Consider the following 23,579-nt stretch of genomic DNA (forward strand, 5'->3'; position numbering starts at 1 on the left):
TGTTGATGCCATAATCGTTGTTTTAGCCTAGATTCGTCGGAAAGGTATTTTTGCCTCGTCTTAGTGTTATTAGTACTAAAAATTTATTGTTCTTGGTGAACTACTCGACCCCTCCCACTTTCACTTAATTACTGACTTACTAAATATTTATTCTATTTCTATTCAGATTCATAGTATTATATACTCTAGCAAACATTCATGCTGCCGCTAGCTCGATCGATCTTGTCCACACAGAGGACGAGCGCGCGCAATCTGATTAGACTACTTCGATCGTTGTCCCCCATCGCAAGGCAACAAACTGGGTGCTAACTCATGAACAAAGGCCCATTTGTTCGTATTGCTCTGCCAACGATTTGTTGCGATCGGCACGTGTGGGCTGGCTGGCGCCAACACGAGGGGGAAACCGGACAACGCACGGCGGCAGAAATTAATCTCTCCGCCCCGTGAGAGCATTTCTCCTTGGACCCTTGCATTGCTTGCATATATACTAGTTTGGCATGCGGCACATCTCTCATCGCTTCCAAAAACAAAATAGCTCCAGTGTCTAGTATAAATTGTTATCACGTTATGTACTTATGCGTGCTCATCAGCTCTCTCCCATGCACGCTGTTGCATGGAATGACAAAAGCTCCAGCTAGCGAGCAGGCAAGCTAGTGAGCGATCGAGCTAGCCAGGCGGCATGGAATGCTCTAGAAAATAGACCATAGCTATTCAGAGAAAAGTATATATACGGGGCAAATAATTCACGTATGCACTATTCTTGCACCAGTATTATATTAATTGCTCGTGTCTTTATATGTCTAGAGCTAGAGGTTAATTTATCAGCTGTATGCAGTTGCGTATATGCATGACCTCAAGTTGTCATAATATAGTTAAATTTAAAGGTTAGTTAGATCTCACAGGAATATTTAATTTGAAGATCGTATTTTGTAGTTTAGAGGCTGTTCAGATTGTAGCCAAAATAAATTTTACCAAATTTTGACAATGCCAAAATTTTGGCAGGATTTCTTATGTATTTATTAAAGTTTGGCAAGAAACGAATGGATGCACATATTTGATAATTTAAAAAAGAATGGTATGGTTTGAAATGGCATCAATCTAAATAAACCATTAGTTTTAAATTTTTGAATCAACAACACCATTATTTCGTTGTGTAGGGATTTTTCGGTTTGAAACCTCTCTTGGAGCAATATAAATTACGGGATTTTAATTTCATGCAGTTTTGTGTGGAGCTAAATTTAAAAATAGAATTCGGTTTGATTTCTTCACACCTATTTTCGCGATACAATTGTTTTAAATACATTTTAAATCAAAGTTGAATTTGATATACAACTGTTAACCTCTAATTTTCACGATAAAATTGTGTTTTGTATATACAAACATCAATCAATCTACATGAACCGCGGTAGCCCAACCCTTTCGATGGGCTGGCCCACTTACACTTTCGTCATTTGCTTCGTATTAATATGTTAACCCGAGAGTGATATAGATGAACAAGCTTTTATAAGTTGGTTCCATTCTTGCTCAACTAATAATTAATGTGGTACTAGATATGCACACATGTATACAGTTGTCATGGGCCACACATGTCTCGTTCTAATGGGACCAGGATATCACAAATAGAGATGTCTCCTCGCAATTGCATGATTGTCTCTACGATGGGCAACTGATCTCTGTCACAAATTGATCATTCATGATACCCAGTTTGTCATCTAAATGGTTATTAAAGAAATATATTATTAATAATATATTGCTCCATAAACAATTAAATTTAAATATGATTGTGAGCGCACCTATACTCTCTCCGTCCCATAAAAAACTAACTTCTAGGGATAAACCTGGATAAACATTTGTATTCATCTCTATAAGTTGTCTTTTACATACCTAAAAAAACAAATCCGTCATGCAATTGGCGTAAAGAAAACAAATTCATCATGCATGCAATTGCATGATGTGCCGCTAGCTGAGTAGCTAGGAGCCTAGGAAAGCTAAACTGCCCGCCGTCGTCGTGGTGGCTTGCATTGCTAATAACTGAGCCCACTTCGAAACGACGACGTGCGCGCGCGCGGCGCCGTCGCGGGCGCCCCTGCTGCAGGTGCCTGCCTGCAGCCTCTGCGCCTGTGTGCTGTGGCCGCTAGCTTCCCCCCTCCCACCTCGATCACGAGCAGATTCCCCCACCCCTCTCCTCTCCTCTCCTCTCCTGCCCGCGCCAAAGCTAGCTCAGCTCAGCTCCTCCCCAGCTGCTCCATGCAGCACATTGCAGCAGCAGCTAGCTGCATCTGCATGCATGCCTCGCTGGTTAACGTCGGCCTCTCGGCCCCCACACCCACACCCAACCATCCACAACTCAACAACACCACACTAGCTTAGCACGTAAGTACGTACCGTCACGGATGTACTACTACTACGTTTATTTTGGGTATATATATATATACTCTCTCCGTATTTTAATATATGACGCCGTTGACTTTTTAACCAATATTTGACTATTTTTTTATTCAATTTTTTTGTGAAAATATCAAAATATTTATGTCATGCATAAAGAACATTTGATGATGTATCAAGTCACAATAAAATAAATAATATTACGTAATTTTTTTAATAAGACGAATGGTTAAACGTTGGACGAAAAGTCAACGGCGTCGGTAGTACTGTATAGTGATCGATCGATCTCGTTCTCTCTATCGATCGCCACGCATGTGAAGTCGATCGCCAGCATGGATACGATCATTTCGTAACGTTTTACATGTACATGTAGGTGTTAATTTAATGGCTAGATAGCTAGATTTATATGGTTTGGTATACATGAATGCATCCATATATATGTGATCGATCTCACATGGTGGTATCCCGGCCGTATGCGCGTATGTATACAGTGCATGCGCACGCGGTGGTCACGCTGTAGTTAAACTAGTTATATATATCCAGGCCGTCGCGTCGTCATTCTCTCGAAGAGAAATAGATTAAAAACTTATCGCCTCGTACGAACGTATCTGCTGCCCTCTTCTGTCGAGCCCAGCTGCCAAGCTCTCCTAGCTAGTTGCAGGGCAGCAAACAAGGGGAATATGTAGTCATAGTATGTGTGTCAATATGTGCAGTACACAGTTTGTTATGATATGATTTTAAGCCCTTCGGGAACATGTACTCTTGTTTCTTCTTCTCTCAAATCTAGTCTAAATGATCTTCTTTTATATTATTAAAAAAAGCAGATAAAATACACACTTTGTATTTTGGGTTGTTGGATCAAGATCAAGTGGCGGTATCTTGAGCCATGTGAAATATTGAACTCATGCATCTCACTATCAGAAACCGGATTAGATCTAATTAAGGAAAAATACAAGTTCAGGACAAAATAAAATCTCGTCAAGAAAGAAAATACTGTTGGGAATAGCTTGTGAGGGAAAAACGAATACCTGCCTCCCCCACCTGGCCGTTCCTCCCTGTTTCATTTGGCTACTGCCTTCTAACCCCTGATTGTTTCCTTCCTCCCACTGCTCAACCCGGCCAAGTATTACTATTCTAGCCATCCTCTTAAGCCTGCTAAACACCCACATTTCCCCCTTCCTTTAACCTTAGTCCCATTAGAGGAGTATTCCCCTTAGATCCGGGTCCAGGCCATCCGATAAAAATAAGCGGACGAACTCAACGGGTTGGGCGCACGGCATGAGCCACATTGCTTCTCCTTCGTGTGATCACCCACATCCGCCCTCTTGCTCGCTTGCATGACGGCTTGCTTGCCTGACCGCTAGCTGTCAGTCACCACCTGCGCCTGCCTGCTTGCTGGCAGCTCGCTCGCCCGACCGTTTGCTAGCCCGTCGGTCACCACTCCTCCGCCTGCTTGCTCCGCTCCTCCTTCCACCCGCTCGCGGGCCATACTGCTCCTCCTCCGCTCGGCAGTCTATCGCCGTCGAGTTCAAGCATGTTGTCGGGATTGGGCGTGGGCTGACGGTAACTGCAAACAACATTCATCCCATCTCTCCCTCCTTCTATCAATTAAGAAACTGGGATCGTCCCATCCTATGGATCAAACGTACGAGTAGAATCATCCCATCCCAAAATTAGGGATAATATCGTTTCATCTTACCTAGCTAGTACGTCCCATAATCAAACACAAGCTAACTACTTGAGTTATGTTCAATGAGCAACTCTTATTTTTTTTAATATAAAGGGAGCAGTAAAATAATTGAGCGAGGACGCCTAGCTCTAGCTAGCTTAGCTAGTGCCGTGGTCTTCCATTCCTTTTGCTCTCGTTGGGAATGGTCACCAGCCCAGCACATGCGTGGCTGCCATACATGATACATGCACCTCATATCAGAATGTTTCATTTGGTTGGTGATCTCATGGCTACCCTAGCTACACGCATCGTTCTCCCTGGCCCTGTCAAAAGGGGGAAAGAAATTTATTCAGTTTACCGGCCGGAGGACTACTACCAACCATGCTAAGTACTATATGTAGTAACAGTGATGTTTGGACCTTGGATATTTGTGTTCCATTATGGGGGCATCCTATGTATTCGATGATCCGATATATAAATATATATTTCACACTACGTACAGCAAGTTGTTCATATACTAGTCCTCGGATAACTAATGGTCAGTTTTCATAAAAAAAATGATAATGGTCAGTTGTTTAATCCACACGGGATGGAGGATGCACTGCATCTTGTCAAGCAGATTCCTTCTAGCTGGTGATGCACATTGCTGGAACCAAACCATATCCGTACGTCCATCTAGCTACATGGATCAATTTGTCGCCTAATTCAACTTTTGTATCGATCATCCATTTCTTCGAACAGCCCAGCCTACAGCTTCAAATTACGGAATTTCAGTATCCACTGTATATAACGCGTGATGATATATATTATATTGTTTAAATTAGCTAGTAGCATGCATACATATCATGCATGTGCATGTGTGCTCCCAGGAAGTAATAAAACCATGTCTCGAAATGCCAGTTTCATATTTCACATCTAGATTAAGTATTAGTAGCAAAATTAAAGCTAGAACGGAACACAAAAGCAATCAATAATATTTGCCGAACCCTATCGTCCACTTGCTTCGACGTCGTATGCAGCACGATGTATAGGTTAGTCGATCTTATTTTGTCCCTTCTCATATAGATTCAGAGGTTTATACTAGTAAACATATATGGCAGACATGCATTATGCATACGTCCAATATTTCCTTTCTTTTCTTCTTTATCTCCTTCACTGAATTCTCATGCATACACATTTCCTTTTTTTTCCCTTCAATTGATATTTAGATGAGAGAAATGATCAGAAGGATACAACAATATGGTCACGTGAGTGGCCACGGCCGGGGAGAGAAGCCACTATATACATATGGAGTAGTAGTGGCCTTCATCTCGGTGTTCCCCATTTGAGCTAGCTAAGCTGCTGTACTATAGCAGCAGCTCTTGCTCACCAGCTAGCAGCAAGCTATACACCTCTCTTTCTCTCCTCTCTATCTTTCTCAAGCCAATATCTCTCTCGCTAATTCGATTGGGTTATCAGGCCTTCATCGTAATCCAGCTTCAGCTGTGTGTCTGTGATTGTGTTTGTGTTGTGTGTGTGAGAGAGAGAGGCGAAGAAATTAAGAAGAGCGAGAGAGAGAGAGAGCTGCTGCTATACAGACTTACAGAGGACGAAGATGATGTCGTCGAGGGAACGCAAGAAAGCGGCGGCGCTACAGGAGAAGCTGCAAATCCTCCGCTCCATCACTCACTCCCACGCTGTAATTAATCACACCCTCTCCTTTCTTATTAAGTTTTTCTCTCTGCTAAACTTTTCATGTGCATGCATGTCATCACTGATCGAAAAAAAACGACACGACCGTGCGTCAGTTCTGCAGTCCCCATCATGTCAAATTCGATATTTATCACTCATATATTACCTGCACCTTGTAGTATCTCTGTAAATATCCAGCTATATAGTTTTTTGTTTAAAAAATAGAAGTTTTATCATACTTAACTAATTGCATTAAAATGATATAGCCGTCTGAGAGCACTACTCTTGGTCTCTCTCAGCTGCACATATGAATATGCATGCTCTCTTAAGTCGATCAAGGTTAATTATTAACATTAATGGTATATATATATGTGCAGCTGAGCAACACGTCCATCTTAATGGACGCGTCCAAGTACATCAAGGAGCTGAAGCAGAAGGTCGTGAGGCTGAACCAGGAGATCGCTTGCGCGCAAGACGCTCTCAGACAAAATCGGGTACACACACACATCACACACCTAGCTTAAACTCCCTCTGAGAGAGAGAGAGAGAGACTGCACAGACACCATTGCACAGTGCTTTGCTTTTTTTTTTCCTCTCTCTCTCTCTCTCTCTCTCTCTTCTTCTTCTGTTAATTTCGTACTACGAGCAGAGAGAGGACAGCGCGCGCTAGCTAGATGCCAACCTGCGAGTGGCTCTAGCGAAGTTCACATGCACGAGATACTTGTAATGCTATAGCGGCTATAGCTGATGAGCCAGTTAATGGAGTTTGGATTGGTCAGTAGCTAGTACTACTCCAGTACGTACACGCATGCACACTGTTGCGCAGACAGAGCACACACAGTTCATTAATCAATGCTCCCATGTCTGCATCTACACGCATGATTAATTTGTGTCTGAAAATTAACTATCTGGTCTCATCAGTGATGAGCTGATCGAGCTGCTGTGATTAATGGTGTCTGGCATGCAGGTGACCGTGGAAACCCTAAGACACGGGTTCCTCGTCAACGTCTTCTCCGGCAAGAGCTGCCCGGGGCTCCTCGTCTCCATCCTCGAGGCCTTCGACGAGCTCGGCCTCAGCGTCCTCGAGGCCACGGCCTCCTGCACCGACACCTTCCGCCTAGAAGCCATCGGTAGCGAGGTAATTATATTAATCAGCTAACAAATTATATCATTAGCGGCCAAAATTCAAATTAAGCCCAAGTCAATTTGGGTAGAATTCATTGAGCCCTTTCGAGAGGTAAAGGCAGATGTTTCGATTGATTCAGTACCAAGAAACACTGTAGGCCGGCATACATTCTGGGACAAGAGTTTGACATGCCTTTTTTCTTTTTCTTTGCTTTGTCTCTGTATATGCTCTCCCCTGAACTGAAGAACCTGATGGAGAAGGTGGACGAGCACGTCGTGAAGCAGGCCGTGCTGCGGGCGATCAGGAGCTGCTCCGGCAGCGGCGGCGATCACCACGACGACGACGACGACGACGACGACGAGTAAGCACAGAAGCGGATCGATCGAGCTCTGTTAATTTCGATCTCCTCCTCCTCGCCGGCCGGCGGCGAGCATGGCCGATCGATCGCAGCAATTGCTCGAATGATTAGTCTGTCCTATTCTTTCTTTCTCCATTTTCCCCCGGCATTAATTTCTTCTCTTTTCTCCTGTCTGATCTGTCGTCTCCGCCGTCTACATGGCGGCGCATGCATGCATGATAGGCTCCTATAATTCGGTGAAACGAAGTACACCGAAGCATTTCCTGTGTAATAGGACTACTGTTAATTAGGGGGAGCATATCATCATAATTATTGATATATGTATATGTAGTCTATGGCAAATAAGATCATGTAACATATGAGATGGGATTCAGAGGCATACGTTCTGTACTTCAGTACGTAGCTCTAAATATTACTGACTCACTGAACAGTGCTACGACCAGCATGCATCACAACATTGAAACCCTGATCTCTTTGAAAGTTTTTTTTTTGATGGAAAGATCTTTGAAAGTTAATTTGAAGCTCCTGATTGATGGCATTTGGTGCATGCATGCATGCATCTGTGGCTCTGTGTTCTGAAACAGTGGCTGGAGCAGAGAGCAAGCATGGAGCCCAGTGGGTGAGCATCGTGTAGCTGGATAGGCGAGACCTCTCTCCCATTCATGAGTAGCACTGTTCATTGACACTGTAGATATACCAGCGTACCACCAGATGGAAAAAAAAGGTGTATCGCTCCGGTTCCAAAATTCATGGAGCCATGCATGCAGATGGCGGCCAATCAATGAGAAAGGAAGCTAGCCTTAGACCTCCCGGATCATATCACTGTGTGTGTTTGTTGATAACATTTATATCCATTCCCAAGATCGAGCGAGTGACATACTGTGACATACTGGATATGCATGGAGCAAAGTGGAGTGATCGGTTGCAATCATCAATCACCTAGTAGGTAAACTGTTTTCATTACTTAGGGGAATGTAACACTAGTTAATTTTTACACACCATCTAAATAATCATAAAAAATATTTTAAAATTAATAAGATATGCCTAAGATATTTCACTTCATAAATATGCAAATTTAAATTTAACTCATAAACGTTTGAAGAAAAATAAATCTAACCTCTAAAAATAGTTTTTTTTTTCATTTTATGTTTATAGAGTGATGTATCTCATAGAGATATATGGAGTATCTAATTAATTTTTTCAAAAAAAAGATAATGACTATAAATTCATCTCCTACCTCATAGTAACAAATATCTTGACGGTGTTACATTACATATAGATTCGTGCGTGCGTGCGCGCGCGTGGGAGGGAGAGAGGGGAAGCAGCGGGCTGCCGTGCCGTTTGTTTAGGGGACACGGGTGACGAGGGGCGGCTCGACGACACCGGACACACCCACTATGCCCCCGTGACGCCCCTCCCGCGGACGGACTCGATCGATGCGTGCCGCCGCGTGATCCCCCGTCGGTTTTGCCCCTCCTCTTCCCGCGCCCGCCTGTGACTCCTCTCCTGTGAGCGGGCCGCGGCCTCACACGCACTGACGCGTCTCCCTCCCTCCCTCCCCGTGTGCAAAACAACAAAGCGCGTACGTGGACGTATCGACGAGACACCCCCACCCCCACCCGCGCGCGCGCGCGAGCGAGCGAGCGAGACGAGAGCGCGTCGTCCTTGCCGGCGGTCGCAGTTTCTTCATGGGCGTAACAGTCGCCCGCGCTCCGAGCGAAGGCAGAGAGACCACCGATCGATCAGCGCGCGCGCGTACACGGCGTGGCTTTGTCGTTGTCGTCGCACAAACAGCCGTGCCCGGGCGAAGCGACAAGCCGCGTCGTCGTCGTCGTGGTGCTCCAGCTGCGAGGGGGAGGGGGGGCCAGGATGGCCAGGGAAAACGTACGCACACGTTACGTCGCCGATGCGGCTCACGAGAGCTGCTGCTGCCGCGCGCGCGGCGCGAGGCAGTCGGTCGTCGTCGTCGGGCCGGGGGCACGGACGAGCCTGGGGGCTGGGGGGGTCCTAGCTCTGGCGCCCAGATGATGTGTATAATTGTGGAGCGTAGCGTAGTAATAGCAGCTGATATACTAGCTTCCATCATCTTTTCCAGCTCGGACGACGGGATTTGGCTGCTGCTGCTGCTCGGAAGGCGACAATTAGGGCACTGAAGCTCTCCAGAGGTCACGCTGCCTTGACGCGTGAGCGCGTGACTGACGAGACGCGCGTCCATGCCAGGAACATATCATCCATGCCCCTACGAGATCACCAGATGATTATGATGCTTGCGGATTTTGCAGTGCCTGAATATCGTCAGATAATTAACGATGTTTCTACCTTCGGTTTTCCTTTAACAACTGATCAGAGTATTGCTCTGCAAAGATTTTGCAGTGGCCGGGATACAACATAACATTGGCTTAGGCAAAACGGTAAGCAAAAACATTCAATTGAACCAAATCTGAAGGTTGTAGTAGTCCGATCAACCAATAGCTCAGTCTCAATGGCTCACTGGCCATGATCAAAACAAGGCTCTGCCCGACAGTCAGGCTGCTCCTGCTCCTGTATGAAGAAATATCCGAGATAGAATCATGGGGTTCTCTTCAGCTAAGAATTTTATTTAGCCCATCATTCACTGTGCGATGGGCTTGGCAACAAATTAGTCGCTGCTGGCACTCTTTCTGGCCATTTTTACTCGGTCGTAGTCCGCTTTCCACACCCTATAAGCGCTCCTAACTTCCTCCAGCTGTGGATCTGGTATGCTCGTGAATCGGTCCAAGTTCTCCACCCATTCTTTCCATGGAGGCATGGATGCATCCAGGAAGTTTGCTAGCTCTGGAACAAGAGCTGCCCTGTAGAATTCCATTACCCCCTTCTTGACTTCTTCAGATTCATTCATTGATTGGATCCCAGGGCGAACTATAGTCCCTTGCTTGTTCCTCAGGCAGAAACTGTTATCTCTAAGCACCAAAACTTCAGAAGGGGCAATTGGTAACACAATGCGAGAAAACTTTGCAAGAGACAGTGCTATAATATCTTTGGGTAGTAATCCACGCTTAACCGCCACCGAAGTACCAACCATCTTCCGGATCTGAGGTCAAAAAAAAAAAAAACATCACGGCATATTCATACTAGTTCCATGCATGCATAATACTTAATACTGTTACAGCAAATATTCGTTCTGCAGTTCATACTAAGGCATATAACCAGTGAATAGATCACCATGAACCCAAACCAAACGTTTTGCTGATTATGCATAGTTTCAGAAGGAATTAAACATTTAACAGTGAAAACAAAACACTACAGTTTGGATTTTAGAAGCAGTCAAACAGCTTAAACTACTAGTTTGTTGAGACTTGAGAGTGGTATTTTTGGTATCAAGTGTGCAATTCCCTTGACAACAAAGAACATCACTATTAATTAGCCTACAAAGAGTTTCGAACATAGCATAGTAATATTGCAGAATTTTAGTTTTCATTGATGAGTGGGGTCACTTCTTGTGCATACCTGATGCAGCATGAAAGATACTCCTGATATAGTCAATTCCACAAATTGAATTCCTGATGAAATCTGGAGCTCTCCACAGGAGAATGTGAGGATATCTCTGAAATGTGAAGCATTCAGTCGATCATTTTCATCAGGCTCATGAAGCCACCTAGCTCGAATCTGAACCTGCTTCTCAGAAAATTCGGGATTATCCTTATAACTGTCTTCTGGTACACTAGAACCAATTATCGACGAAGAGTTCAAGTCTTCTTCATCATGGTCTGAAGTAGTTCCGTCATCAGAGGAGCTTTGGTCCAAACTCATTTCAGTGGGCATGGAATTTACAGCTGAGCTTGCCCCTTTTACCTTACGATGCCTTCCTGCTAGAACTTTCCTATACTTGGCACGAGCAGTGTAATTATGAAATGGATGGTTTCCCTACATGTATAACCAATTTAATGAAACTGTGCACATGCAGAATAAACTGTAAAATGAGAGATAAAAATACTCTGACAATGTCTATAATTACTGTATTGAGTAAAAAGGAAATGCATAACAAACAATTCAGATGGTTCAGCAAAACAACTCACCTGGGCTATGTACCAATCAGATGTTTCTTGGGGAAAAAGCCCAGATGTCAAAAGGTGAAATTATTACCAGGATCAAACTGGGCTGGCCTTTTTGCAAATTCACAATTCACATTGGGTCCAATACTCCAGCAACTGTTATGCAAGAGTGTAATGAACCAGGAGTCCTTCATCTATTTAGTTATACCACCCCTACATGGTTCCTAAACTTAAATTTAGTCTAGTATTTAGATGAACTTGTTAAACTCTTCACTGAAGTACATCCATCATCAAATAATTGGAAATCGACAAGGTAGGACACAGTGATGCTACTGGGCCTGCTTGACCTTCCCTCTTGGATTCCAAGCATGCTAAAATGTGCCAAATAAGTTTTTCCACTTCATTTTTTCCATCTCACGAATTGCAGCTGGATCTAAGCAAATCCAGGAACACGCAAGAGTAAAATTCAAAGTCAAGGTCCACAATGGATTGACAGGATATATTTATAACCTCTGGTGTATTTACTGGTCATACAAACTCATGTTTTATTCTTATTTAACTATGTGGCAGTATCTGGGTGTCTCCATAAACACATCTGCTATCAAACAATTTATCAAAGAGATCATATGTCATGTTCTTTTGCACAGTCTAAGCACAGAATGCAGGCGATATACTTGATCATACACATACCTCAAAACCTTTCAGAATGCTATTGAATTCTGACAGGTGTTCCATTACTTCTTCAGAGCTACAACCACCTTTAATTCCAATTATTTCAGCAGGAAGAAGATACAAGTATTCCCGATACAAGCATTCCCTCCTCACATCGAAACTCCTGAGATTGAATGCATGTGGTACCATGAATAAAAAAGTTGTTTTTCCATGCATAACTCAATCAATCACTCCATATCAATGATTTTCAGTCTCTAACCTTTGAGCAGGCAAAACACTGAAAACTCTAACATTGTCTGGCAAATTTGAGTTAATGAAGTTTGAAAGAGCAATGCCATCAGGATCATTCTCCCATGCTCGATCAGGGATTTCCATTTTCAGAGAGATCATTGTGGCCAGTGAATGTACCTGAAATTAGTTCGTTCTAAGCATGCATACAAGCATTTGTTAGACAAAAAGAAGCAGAAAGAACACATTAGAATCATTTGTGCAACTCTATAGGTCAAAATGTAAAATCCTACCCCTTTATCAGTTCTACTACTCCTTTCCCAGCCAACTTTTTGCAGCTTCCCATAATTACTCTCAAGAATGCCCCCAGCCTTGAAGATGGCTGTTTCCAAGACTGACTCAATTGCTGCGGAAAGAGATCAGAAAACCCATTCAACATTTACAGAGATGCAATGCTTACACCACCGATCTCATAGATGAGATGCTCCATGCATGTCTTATATAGTGTTAATGCTCACAATCAACTTGTCATAATAACATATGAAAATATCAATCTGGATCTTTCATAAAAAGTGTTAACGGTAGAATACTTCGACCTAGATTGTCCTTTAGTTGATGGCAAAGGACACGCCCAAAGCAAGCATTATATGTCTATACATAGAACAATCAAGGCACTATACGTCTATGCATAGAACAAGTGATTAACAATTCGATGCAGCTAGGATGAAACTAAATACCAATATTCTAGTTCTACCACACAGACTTTTGCAATGCAACTGTTTTTATTTCTATTTATTGATCGCAACATTGCAACTCAACTTCTCAACACCTGAACGAAGCAGCAGCACCTAGCATCAACATCATACAAATCAGAGCTTACTCGAGTCCGCGCTGAGCTCCCGCTGCTTCTGAAGACCTACAAGGACAAAAGGAGGCCATAGCACACTGAATAAGCACAGCCAACTCCAAAGAATCGGAGCAGTAAAAACATCTCATCCGGCCGTACAAACCAAACCTCGGTACTCCGTGCCGACGTAGCCTACGCGGAGCACGACCCTCTTCTTCCGCGCGGACTCCCACCTCATCCCGCCGCCCCAATCGTCGGAGCAGGTGGTGGCAAGCGGAGGCGAGGGTGGCGCCGCAGAAGCCGCGGCGCCGCCGGGGTAGGAGACGCACGGCGTAGTACGGAGGAACCTCGGGTTCACCCGGCGAGAGAGGAGAGCGGAGGAGTAGGGCCTCCAGAGGCGCCACGTCGCCGCGGCGGCGGCGGCCATCGGCGGCGCGGGCGGTAGTTCAAGCAGAATGGAAGAGAGACGATAAGTCTCCGCGAAGAGAGAGGAAATGGAAATACTCCAATTACAGCCTCGTCGGCCCAAGCACTGTAATGGGCTGAAACTATATCGGCCCGTTTGGTTGGAGGTAGTTTTTAGAAGGAAAAAGTACACCGAAGGTCCCTCAACTTGTCATCGAGTTATAAAATCGTCCCCCAACCGCAAAACCAGATACCGGACGTCCTTGAACTAACAAAACCATTTACTTTAGGTCCTTCGGTGGTTTTGACCCCAGTTTTGTCCGACGTGGCGGCTGAGTCAGCATGGGACCCACGTAGGCCCCACATGTCAGCTTGGCCACGTCAGCTCCTCTCTCTCTAACCTCTTCTCTCCTTCCTCATCTCTATCACTCTTCTTCTTCGCTCTGTGATTTGGGCAGACCAGCTGACGGGTCACGCCACGCACGACGGCGACGCTAGCGTCGCGTGAGACGGGCGGGTGCGCGACGAGGAGGGAGGAGACGAGGCCCACGAGGGGCCGGCAGGGGGAGGAGCTGCGGGCGGCAGGGGAGGCGAAGCGTCGAGCCCGGGAGCAGACCGTGGCGAGGCGACAAGCTCGACCTCGGCGACGGCCACGCGGTCGACAACGGCCAGGAAGGACCAGCACGGCATCACCCGCGCTGTCGAGCTCCACTCTGCGCGCGACGACGCGGGAGCAGAGCCGGCCCAGCTCCACCCTCAGCTCCCGTGGTTCCGCCGCCAGCCACGACCACAACGCCGCCTCCGCAAGCACCATCCGCGGCGGGGCTAGGGGCTCGTGCTCCTCTGGCTCTCTCTAGTGATGAATTGACTCGAACCAGGGCGAGATCGAAGATGATGTGCTACCGTTCCGCCGCGCCAGAGTTGTTCCACGACAAAAGCGACATGTGCAGGCGTGCAGCGATGGCATCCCCGGCGCCGGCTGCAGCGTCTCCTGCCACTCCGGCCATCCTGCACATGCTTTGCTTGTGACGTACCAGGAATCACTACAAGTTGGCAATTTCAATTCACGTCTACATATCAGTCCTAATTGTTGATTGTTTCTCTGATTATCCATTGTCAGATTGAGCGGCGGCGGGCGAGCTCCTACTTGCCGAGGCAACGCTCGCCCTCATCCCAGGTCCTCAGTGTGCGCCTCACTGGCCGGCCACCGTGCCCCACCACGATGCGCCGGTACAGGCTGCTCCACCGCAGCGCTATTCTTTGCTCGTAGTCCAGCGTCGGTACAGCAACGCGGACGACGCCGAGGCGGGGTTCATCGACCCGGGCTGCCGTCGCCGTGACTGCGGACGACGTCGCCCTCGGCACGCGTGGGCGGCTGTGCCGTCACGGCCATGGATGCCGGACGCCAGCCGGTGAGCTAGCTGATGTAGTTCATTCCGCCGCCGAGGATGCTGAGGTCGACGTCGACGTCGTCCGCGGCCACGGCGGCGGCGGCGGCGCGGGTCGACGAACCCTGACTCGGGCGTCGTCTGCCGCCGCCCGGCGCGCTGCTCCTCCGCCGTCGGCAGTCGCTCCTTCGCCGCCCGCGCGCCGCTCCTCCCCCCGCCGCCCGCGCACTGCGCTTCCCCCTGCCACCCGCACTCTTCGCCTCCCCCGCCGCCCGCAGCGCATTCTCCCGTTGGCGCCTCGTGGGCCTCGTCCCCTCCCTCCTCGTAGCGCACCCGCCCGTCTCGCGTGACGCCAGCGTCTCGTGCGTGGCGTGACGCCGTGACCCGTCGGTCGGCCTGCCCAAGCCATAGAGGAGAAGAAGAGTGATAGAGAAGAGGGGAGAGAGAGGAGCTGACGTGGCCACGCTGACATGTGGGCCCTACGTGGGTCCCATGCTGACTCAGCCGCCACGTTGGATAAAACCAGGGTCAAAACCACCGAATGACCTAAAGTGAATGGTTTTGTTAGTTGAGGGATGTCCGGTATCTGGTTTTGCGGTTGGGGGACGATTTTGTAACTCGATGACAAGTTGAGGGACCTTCGGTGTACTTTTTCCTTTTTAGAAAGGATTGGGAGTTTAGAGGATGAGGCTATTAACTACTTTGTTTGGTTGGGATGCATAGGAATTTTGGTAGGATGGGGATGAGTAATTGAGGAAGGAACTCCCTCCTTTTCAATATCTGGGTAGGGGGTGATAATTGGGAGGGAATTTCTCCTTTACTTTGCCTAAACAAATCTCAGCCATCCGTTTATTAATGGCTTAATCTCTAACTAAACTCCCTATCAATTTCCACCACCTCTACTAAACAGGATATTGGGATTAAAATTCAAATTCCCATCTTAGTCTCACCATCAATTCCCTCGTGTAAACTCCCAATCCCCTTCCCTCGAGTTGCCAAACAAGCTGTATGGGCTTTTCCGCGTGGATATAGTAGAGAAATAAGTTCACCAGAGGTCTCTTAACTTAACAGCGAGATTTTTAGAGGTCCCTAAACCACAAAACCAAATATGTGTACCCCTAAACTCACACAAACTGTTCAAAAGAGGTCCCATGGCAGTATATGTGGGTGGTTAAACTGACGTGGCATCCTAGTTAGCAAATTTTTTTAAAGTATGTGGGACCCACATGTCAGTTAACATCGTTTTTTCTTTTCTTTTCTTCTCCTTCTCTTCTCTTTCTCTTCTTCTTCACTAAGTGAGCACGATGGGCGGGCGGCGGGCGAGCGCGGCTGCCGAGTGGCGGCGGGCAGCGGCAGGCGAGCGTGGCCTACGGGCGAGCGGGCGAGCACGACGGCGGGCGAGCAGAGGAGCGCGACGGCTGGTCAGCGCGGCAGCCGAGCAGCGGCGGGCGGCGGCAGGCAAGCGCGGCTGGCGGGCAAAGCGGCGATGGGCGGGCGGCGGGCGAGGGCAGCAGCGGGTAGAGCGGATGAGCACGACGGCGGGCAAGCGGACGAGCACGACAGCAGGCGAGCGAACGAGCACGACGGTGGGTAGAACGGATGGCGCCCCATGCCCCATGGCGTGGTGGTGGAGATATCGGCCGATCCGGAGTCCAGGAACACGGAGAGCGTGTAGGACTCGTCGATGGCGGGGCCGAGCGGGACATCGGGGGCAGAGACAGAGAGCGTGAGGATGCGGGTGGGGACGCGAAAGAGGGTGTACTTGGCGGGGGGAACTAGCGGCAAGAACGACATGCTCGTTCGCTCTGTCCGCTCTGCGCGCCACTCTCGCCGCCGCCGCCGACGCGACTGGCAGAGTAAGCCGCGCGGAGCTCGCCCACTGCCGCCACGTTCCTGCTTCGGCCACCTCCGCCGTTGCGCCCCCCTCCTCCGCCCCCCGTGCTCGTCCGCTCGCCCGCCGTCCGCTCTGCTCGCAGCCCGTCGCGCTTGCCTTCCGCTCGCCCACCATCGCCCATCGCTGCTCTGCCCGCATCCCGACGCCGCTCCGCCCGCCGTCGTTCCGCCCACAGCTGCGCTCACCTACCGCCGCTCGGCTACTGCGCGGACCAACCGTCGCGCTCGCCCGCCGCCCTCCCATCGCGCTCACTCTGTGAAGAAGAGAGAGAAGAGGAGGAGAAGAAAAGAAAAGAAAAAAACGATGTGCAACTGACTTGTGGGCCCCATGTACTTTTTTTTTTTTTTTTGCTGATTAGGATGTCACGTTAGCGAATCCGTCCACATATACTGCCATGGGACCTCCTTTGAACTGTTTGTGAGAGTTTAGGGGTACACATTTCTGGTTTTGTGGTTTAGGGATCTCAAAAAAATCTCGCTGTTAAGTTGAGGGACTTCCGGTGAACTTGTTCCTATAGTAGACGATTCAGAAGGCCCAACTCGTGCCCGTCTCACTGATGGGCCGGGTGCTCCGCGGGCGGCCCACTTGAACGCGCCGCCTCTCCTAATCTCTTTGCTTACTCGCGGTTCGCGAAGCGCCGTCACAGCGGCTGCTTCCCCCTCTCTCTTCCGCCTCGGCGAGCAGCGACACCACCGGAGCAGGGCGGCCGGCGGCGACGGGCGGGGCCCGACGGGGAGGAGGTAGGCGGGCTTGGATCTGCAGGGCTCACGCGGCGTAAGAGCAGGGGAAGCCGTATCTCCGGCGGCGTTCATCGGTGAGAGGCGACAAACCCTAAGCATCTAGTACCATCTAGGTCGAGCTTTAGCTGAAATCTGTCGTGTGTGCGTGCGTTTTGTTCATCGGAATTCATGGCGATGGCTGCCTGACTGCTGGTTTTTTTTCTTCTCACTCCCTCCACAGCAGCAGGAAGTCGTCATGGCGACGGCGGAGCCGGTGGAGCCGCAGTCGCTGAAGAAGCTGAGCCTCAAGTCGCTCAAGCGCTCGCACGACCTCTTCGCGCCCACCCACTCCCTCCTCTTCACTCCCGATCCGGAGAGGTAAATCCTGCGCGCTCCCCTCTCTGCCCCCATCGTTCACCCTAGAACCCTAACGGCGCTGTTTGCTAAACTGTTTCCCCCCTTTGGTTTGGTTGTTGTGGCGGACGGCAGTAAGCAGGTTCGTGTCGGCTGCAAGGTCTGTTCGCACGTCTCTGTTCTCTACTTGTTAAGATTCCGTCCTTTATTTGCTTGGTTGATGAAGCCCCGAAAATAATTGATGGCGTTGTCGGATCTTTCAGGTGAATGCAGAGTACAGCGCGGTGAAGAACCTACCAACAGATCAGGGCCGAGGACAGGTCAAGAGTGCTGCGGCACCTTCAACTGCATTGGCGCTTCCAGGTAAAATATGGTGCCCTTTTATTTTGTATAATTGCATCTTTTGTTTTCCGTAGGTAAAATCTCATGGTATTCTTGAACAATTACAGTATTACGCAAATGCACATTGATGTAGATTGTTTGTGCTGCAAAAATCGAGACACCTGACACAAGCATAGCAAGCTTCCGTTTAAAACTGATTTTACTTTTACATTGAGCTCACAAATATCTTTTCAGGAACACAAGATGTCAAAGATGCTGATAACAAAGGCAGCAGTACTGCTATTGTTCCTGCACCACATATGCTCCCCAAAGCACCGTAAGTCCATTCATAGTTCGCTTGCCTGTAACTTGTTTACTCTTTTCTTAATTGTAGGCACTGAGAACTTCCTTTTTTTGATTTTTTAGGGATTCAACGATACCAGGCAAGAATACAACTATAACAATTCCTGGTTCATCTGACAGGTTTGTTCACTTATCTTTGCTTTAATCGTTGATATGCAGCTCAAACACTTGATGTTGCCCCAATGTGGCTAATCCAAAAACAGAAATGCCTTCAATTGAAACTTTGAACTAGCTCATGGCGTTTCCCCTTAGCCCTTTATGAACACCACCTTTGAGTGGCTCTAGTGCTTAGGTGAATTAGGATATGGGTGGGTCTTGGTGCTCAGGAATGGGTATCAGCTAACCTTTTTCGTCTTTAGAATGTGGGCAGCCTTGATAACTTGAAGTAGTAGTTGTTAAAGAAAATGTTGTTCCACTGAGTTGCAATACCATCATTGTGTATAGGTGCTTCTTAGGCTCCTAATGGCATGTGTGTTTTGATGCCAAGAAGAGAGGCTAAGAAATTTAGCCTCCCTAACCTGGAACTAGTAAACTGGAGGGAGAGAGGCTAAGCCACTCAATAGATTATTAATTGCTTTAAGTCGATGATGGGGTCTAACAGGATCACCAGTGTGGCTACGCATTGCAAGAATTTAGACTCTAGCTCCTGTTAGATGTGGCAGTGAGGTGGAAAACCAAACTCCTCTCATGCTAGAAACACTAGCAAGCGTATATATTCCATCCTTTATGATAGAACAGGTTGAAAATTTTCTAGTTTAACTGAAATATGAATTTCTGATGGCTTATATCTCATTTCAGATTCTCTACATCTGCACTGATGGAAAGGATACCAAGTAGATGGCCACGGCCTGTCTGGCATGCTCCTTGGAAGAATTATAGGGTAACTTTTTCCTCATTAGTGCTGGATTTTCTAGTTTTGCCTATGATTTGCACTAATGGTTTCTCAAAATGTGTGCAGGTGATCAGTGGTCACTTGGGATGGGTGCGGTCAATTGCATTTGATCCAAGTAACGAATGGTTCTGTACGGGTTCTGCCGACAGGACGATTAAGGTGAGCTTGCTCTCTTCTTCTGCAGTAGTGTTCCAATATGCTCTGGGATTTTTACATGTTACTAGCTGAATGCCCGTGCTTTGCGACAGGAATTAAAAAAGAGAACCCCGCCATACACTTTAAAGCCTCAAAAATTAAAATAAAATTATTCTAATTGTAAAACTCTTTAGGTCATATTATTCGTCATCATTTTTATCTCAATTTAAAATAAACTTTCCTTGTTTGATGGCGTAAGGTTGGGGAAGGGAAAGTCCACATATCTCACTGTTTGGTGGGTGGTGGTGGGTGGTGGCAGATTCACCACTCACCACCACCATTGGGGTCTTTTAGAGGAGTATAGATTTAGTTTGTTTATGTTGCTTTTTATTATTCTAAGCTGTTTGTGAACGTTTTGTGGCATACATCTGAAATCTTCATAGATTTAATTTTTTGCTGGATTGCTATACATCCCTTACAAATTTTCTTCAACAAAAGACCACGTGGTATGATAATGGCAAGTGAGGCTAGGGCCATTTGACACAACAAAGTGTTGTTTTCTGAGACTTGCACTCTTTATATGAATACAAACTCCCCTTTCTTCTTTACACTAATTTCTGTTGATATACATATCCAGTATGGGCACTGATCATAGGGTATCAGCATACCACAACTTTATTTCATCTCGTATATAGCACTTTTATTCGTTTAAGGGCTAGTTTTGAGCTCGACAACAGATGTCTGTTTTTTTTTTAATTCTATTAAAATTTTTCTGTTTGTTTGTTGCAATTTCTTCAAGTCTAGCAATCTTGTTACTCCTAACAGTGTATATGTTCTGTTACTCTGTGGATGACCCCTGGAGGATTCAGAAAAATACTGAGTGCTTATTAGTTGTTCGTGAAGTCCTATTATCAGGGTTTATTTGGCCATTAAGTTTTTACTAGCTGTTTCTTTTGGATGATCTTATGGTTCTGATAGAAAAACGAGGCTATCTCTTTTCTCTCTTTCCCTCCTCACATTTACTAGTACATTAAGTCAACAAACCGACTTCCCCAACAAGCAACACTACTATAATTTCTAAATGCTGTTAGCTCATTCATCATGTGATTCTGTCTTGTTGTAGATCTGGGACCTTGCATCAGGAACATTGAAGCTTACATTGACTGGCCATATTGAACAAATTCGTGGTACGTTTTTCTTGGCATTGGTTATTAGGATCTGTATAGCAGCCTTCCACTGCTACTTGTTTTACTCTATAAGTTATAAGTTCATTTACTGATAAATTCAATGTGCATTGTAGGGCTTGCTGTGAGCCAACGGCACACATATTTATTTTCTGCTGGTGATGACAAACAAGTAAAGTGTTGGGATCTTGAACAAAACAAGGTTAGCTTATAGTTCGATGTAGATTGCAGTATACAGGGCATATTGGCATTATCGTAACATTTTGTTTCTTTTCATTTTTAAGGTTATTAGGTCTTATCATGGCCATTTGAGTGGGGTGTACTGCCTTGCTCTACATCCAACAATCGATATCTTGCTGACTGGTGGTCGCGATTCAGTTTGTAGGGTATATAATCACCTCTTTTATTTATATCTTATGCATAATCATTAGCATACATTGTACTAAGGTAGGTTTGGGTTTTTGCTGACCTTCATACACAGGTCTGGGACATCCGAACGAAAGCTCATGTTTCTGCTTTAACTGGTCATGATAACACCGTATGCTCAGTGTTTGCTCGTCCTACGGTAAGAAAGCTTTTGAATCTTTTGCAGCTTATTACTGCAATATCTAGTTTTGCGACTTAATGTTATTCTTTAGTTGGAGGCTTTCTTGTTCATAGCCATGTAGATCAGCTGAGTTTTCCTTTTAAAAATTCAATGACAAAACTACGCAACAATGATCTTGAGCACAGTTATCTTACACTTTTGAGGTTGTTCCTTGTGCTGGATAGTTTCTTGACAACTGAAGTACATACTGGCTTCATTCTTTGAAAAGTTAATCTTATGTTTATTTGTCTCAGGATCCACAAGTTGTCACGGGCTCACATGATTCAACTATCAAGTTCTGGGACCTTGTAGCTGGTATTTACTTTAGAATTTTACTACTGTGTTTCTTGAGTGTTTTCTTGTATCTGTCCCTTTACAGTTATTTTTCCTATAGGAAGGACTATGTGTACTCTTACACATCATAAGAAATCAGTTCGGGCTATGGCGCTGCATCCAAAAGAGTTAGTTTCAATGCCATTAAATTTTCATACTATCTAGTATCTACCCTGCTGGAAATAATTATAATTTTTTTTCTTGTGCAGGAAATCGTTTGCATCTGCATCAGCAGACAATATAAAGAAGTTTAGCCTGCCCAAAGGCGAATTTCTACACAATATGCTGTGAGCATTCTTTTCACATTGTTTTTTGTTAACAGTGTTTGTGATATTTTTTTTTATGTAAATAGCACTGGCATATTATATTGTGCATTGTAAAATGCTTGGATACTGGATTTGAAGCTCATGTAGCTTATATGTAAGATCTGCTTAGGAGTCCAATAACCTTGAACTCACTTTCTTCTTTTAACCTCTAAGCTAGTTAACCTGAAAGAGTTAGGATATTTGAACTGAGCCTCTCTAGTAAGCTAGACTATGGAAAAGTATCAATTACCCTATACTTACATTTAGCTGTAGTCCTGTTTAAATTTTACTTTTTACTGAGTAATGAAGCATATTGTTTGTTGCCTTTCCATCTTTGGTGTGTTTCCTTGGCTTCAGTTTAAACTCTTAAATCGTGCACCCTTTTTTATACTTAACATGAAGCTGCAGGCTGGAGATATATTTTGAAACAGAAATAGGGTTTGATTGGAGGTATTTCGAGGTTGATCTAAGGAAAAGAAAATCATATTCAGATGCCTTAGCAATGTGATTTCAAGGGCTTTGCTTACTGTTGTAACTTGTAAACGAACAATAGCTAGGATCATATAACTTAAACTTGTCACCGATTGTCACCTTTCAGGTCCCAGCAGAAAACCATCATAAACTCAATGGCTGTAAATGAAGATGGTGTCTTGGCAACTGGAGGTATGCATTGTTGAAAACATCGAGTTTTTGCCTCCTTCCTATTTATTTTATTAAAGAAAAAGATGGTTTAATGTATTTAGTAATGCTGTATTTTCTATGCTATACTTGCTGGCCGCAACCGATTCAATAAAATTTTTTGCAGATCATATTATTAAAAGTAGTAATATCTTGTGCAGGGGATAATGGGAGTCTCTGGTTTTGGGATTGGAAGAGTGGCCATAACTTTCAACAAGATCAGACTATAGTACAACCTGGTAAGTATTGATTTGCATCATGTATGGGCTGTTATTATGTTTCTTTAAGTCACTAAATCGATCATCTTGATTGATCTTATTTCCAATTATAGGATCATTGGAGAGTGAGGCATGCATATATGCCCTTTCATACGATGTTAGTGGATCACGGCTGGTGACATGTGAAGCTGACAAGACAATAAAAATGTGGAAGGAAGATTTGTCAGCCACTCCAGAGACCCATCCTATCAATTTCAAGCCTCCAAAGGACATCAGAAGATACTGATCAGACACCTGGTGCATCTAATTTCAGACAGGGTACTTTTAACTCCCTAAATACCTATGTTGTTGTAGTGTTTATGCTAAATTCAAATTGGTTGAATCACACTAGGGATTCCATGCATCGCCATGGAATGGACCTGTCTGAATTTTGCCGTGCTTCGCAAATCCTCCTTATCTACCGAACAGAATATTGACTGTAAGAAGTTTTCATATATTAGAAGAGTTTCCTCTTGGCGAACATATCTGGGTTTGCCCATAGTTGTGGCACAGCATTGCATTTTTCTTTCTATTCTTTTCTTTTCATTTTTTTTTGGAGAGGGCATTGCATTCACATAGCTTCCGGATAATATAATCCTATCGTTGGATGTAAAGCCCCTATAGGGCTTTAATCAGCACGTGACTTGCACGTGCGTTGACATGTGGAGCGGCGACACCAGAACTCCTGCCGGTCATGTATTGTATGTTTCAGTAAAGTTACTCTTCAAATTTTAGTGCGGCATCCTGTAAAGTTACTCTTAAAATTTATGCTCAATAC

The 23,579-nt window shown here is 45.8% G+C and overlaps 3 protein-coding genes across 6 annotated transcripts; 2 read left to right on the forward strand and 1 right to left on the reverse strand.

Moving 5' to 3' along the window:
- Window positions 1-5,331: 5,331 nt before the first annotated feature.
- Window positions 5,332-7,588, forward strand: LOC4332778 (transcription factor SCREAM2). Its single transcript, XM_015773558.3, has 4 exons — window positions 5,332-5,732; window positions 6,103-6,219; window positions 6,693-6,863; window positions 7,097-7,588. The coding sequence occupies exons 1-4, from the start codon at window positions 5,649-5,651 to the stop codon at window positions 7,214-7,216; spliced, it is 492 nt and encodes a 163-aa protein (XP_015629044.1). The 5' UTR covers window positions 5,332-5,648; the 3' UTR covers window positions 7,217-7,588.
- A 1,895-nt stretch (window positions 7,589-9,483) lies between these two features.
- LOC4332779 (putative tRNA pseudouridine synthase) lies at window positions 9,484-13,458 on the reverse strand. Its single transcript, XM_015772398.3, has 7 exons — window positions 13,156-13,458; window positions 13,021-13,056; window positions 12,434-12,546; window positions 12,172-12,320; window positions 11,931-12,075; window positions 10,696-11,112; window positions 9,484-10,279 (listed from the first exon to the last, which is right to left on the reverse strand). Exons 1-7 carry the CDS (start codon window positions 13,412-13,414, stop codon window positions 9,848-9,850), a joined length of 1,551 nt encoding a protein of 516 aa, XP_015627884.1. The 5' UTR covers window positions 13,415-13,458; the 3' UTR covers window positions 9,484-9,847.
- A 3,847-nt stretch (window positions 13,459-17,305) lies between these two features.
- LOC4332781 (protein pleiotropic regulatory locus 1) lies at window positions 17,306-23,284 on the forward strand. 4 transcript variants are annotated; one of them, XM_015776406.3, is made up of 18 exons: window positions 17,306-17,527; window positions 17,635-17,771; window positions 17,883-17,907; window positions 18,011-18,110; window positions 18,324-18,405; window positions 18,495-18,551; window positions 19,230-19,311; window positions 19,390-19,482; window positions 20,582-20,645; window positions 20,759-20,844; window positions 20,927-21,028; window positions 21,124-21,207; window positions 21,483-21,543; window positions 21,623-21,689; window positions 21,771-21,848; window positions 22,465-22,529; window positions 22,706-22,783; window positions 22,876-23,284. In XM_015776406.3, exons 2-18 carry the CDS (start codon window positions 17,650-17,652, stop codon window positions 23,046-23,048), a joined length of 1,419 nt encoding a protein of 472 aa, XP_015631892.1. In that variant the 5' UTR covers window positions 17,306-17,527; window positions 17,635-17,649; the 3' UTR covers window positions 23,049-23,284. The 4 variants fall into 4 exon arrangements, with proteins under 4 accessions (XP_015631892.1, XP_066164660.1, XP_015631891.1 ...); XM_066308563.1 differs by having other exon boundaries at window positions 17,638-17,771; XM_015776405.3 differs by having other exon boundaries at window positions 17,306-17,488.
- The last annotated feature ends 295 nt before the right edge of the window (window positions 23,285-23,579 follow it).

The sequence above is a fragment of the Oryza sativa genome, chromosome 3 (genome assembly GCF_034140825.1).
Source record: "Oryza sativa Japonica Group chromosome 3, ASM3414082v1".
Taxonomy (NCBI): Eukaryota; Viridiplantae; Streptophyta; class Magnoliopsida; order Poales; family Poaceae; genus Oryza; species Oryza sativa.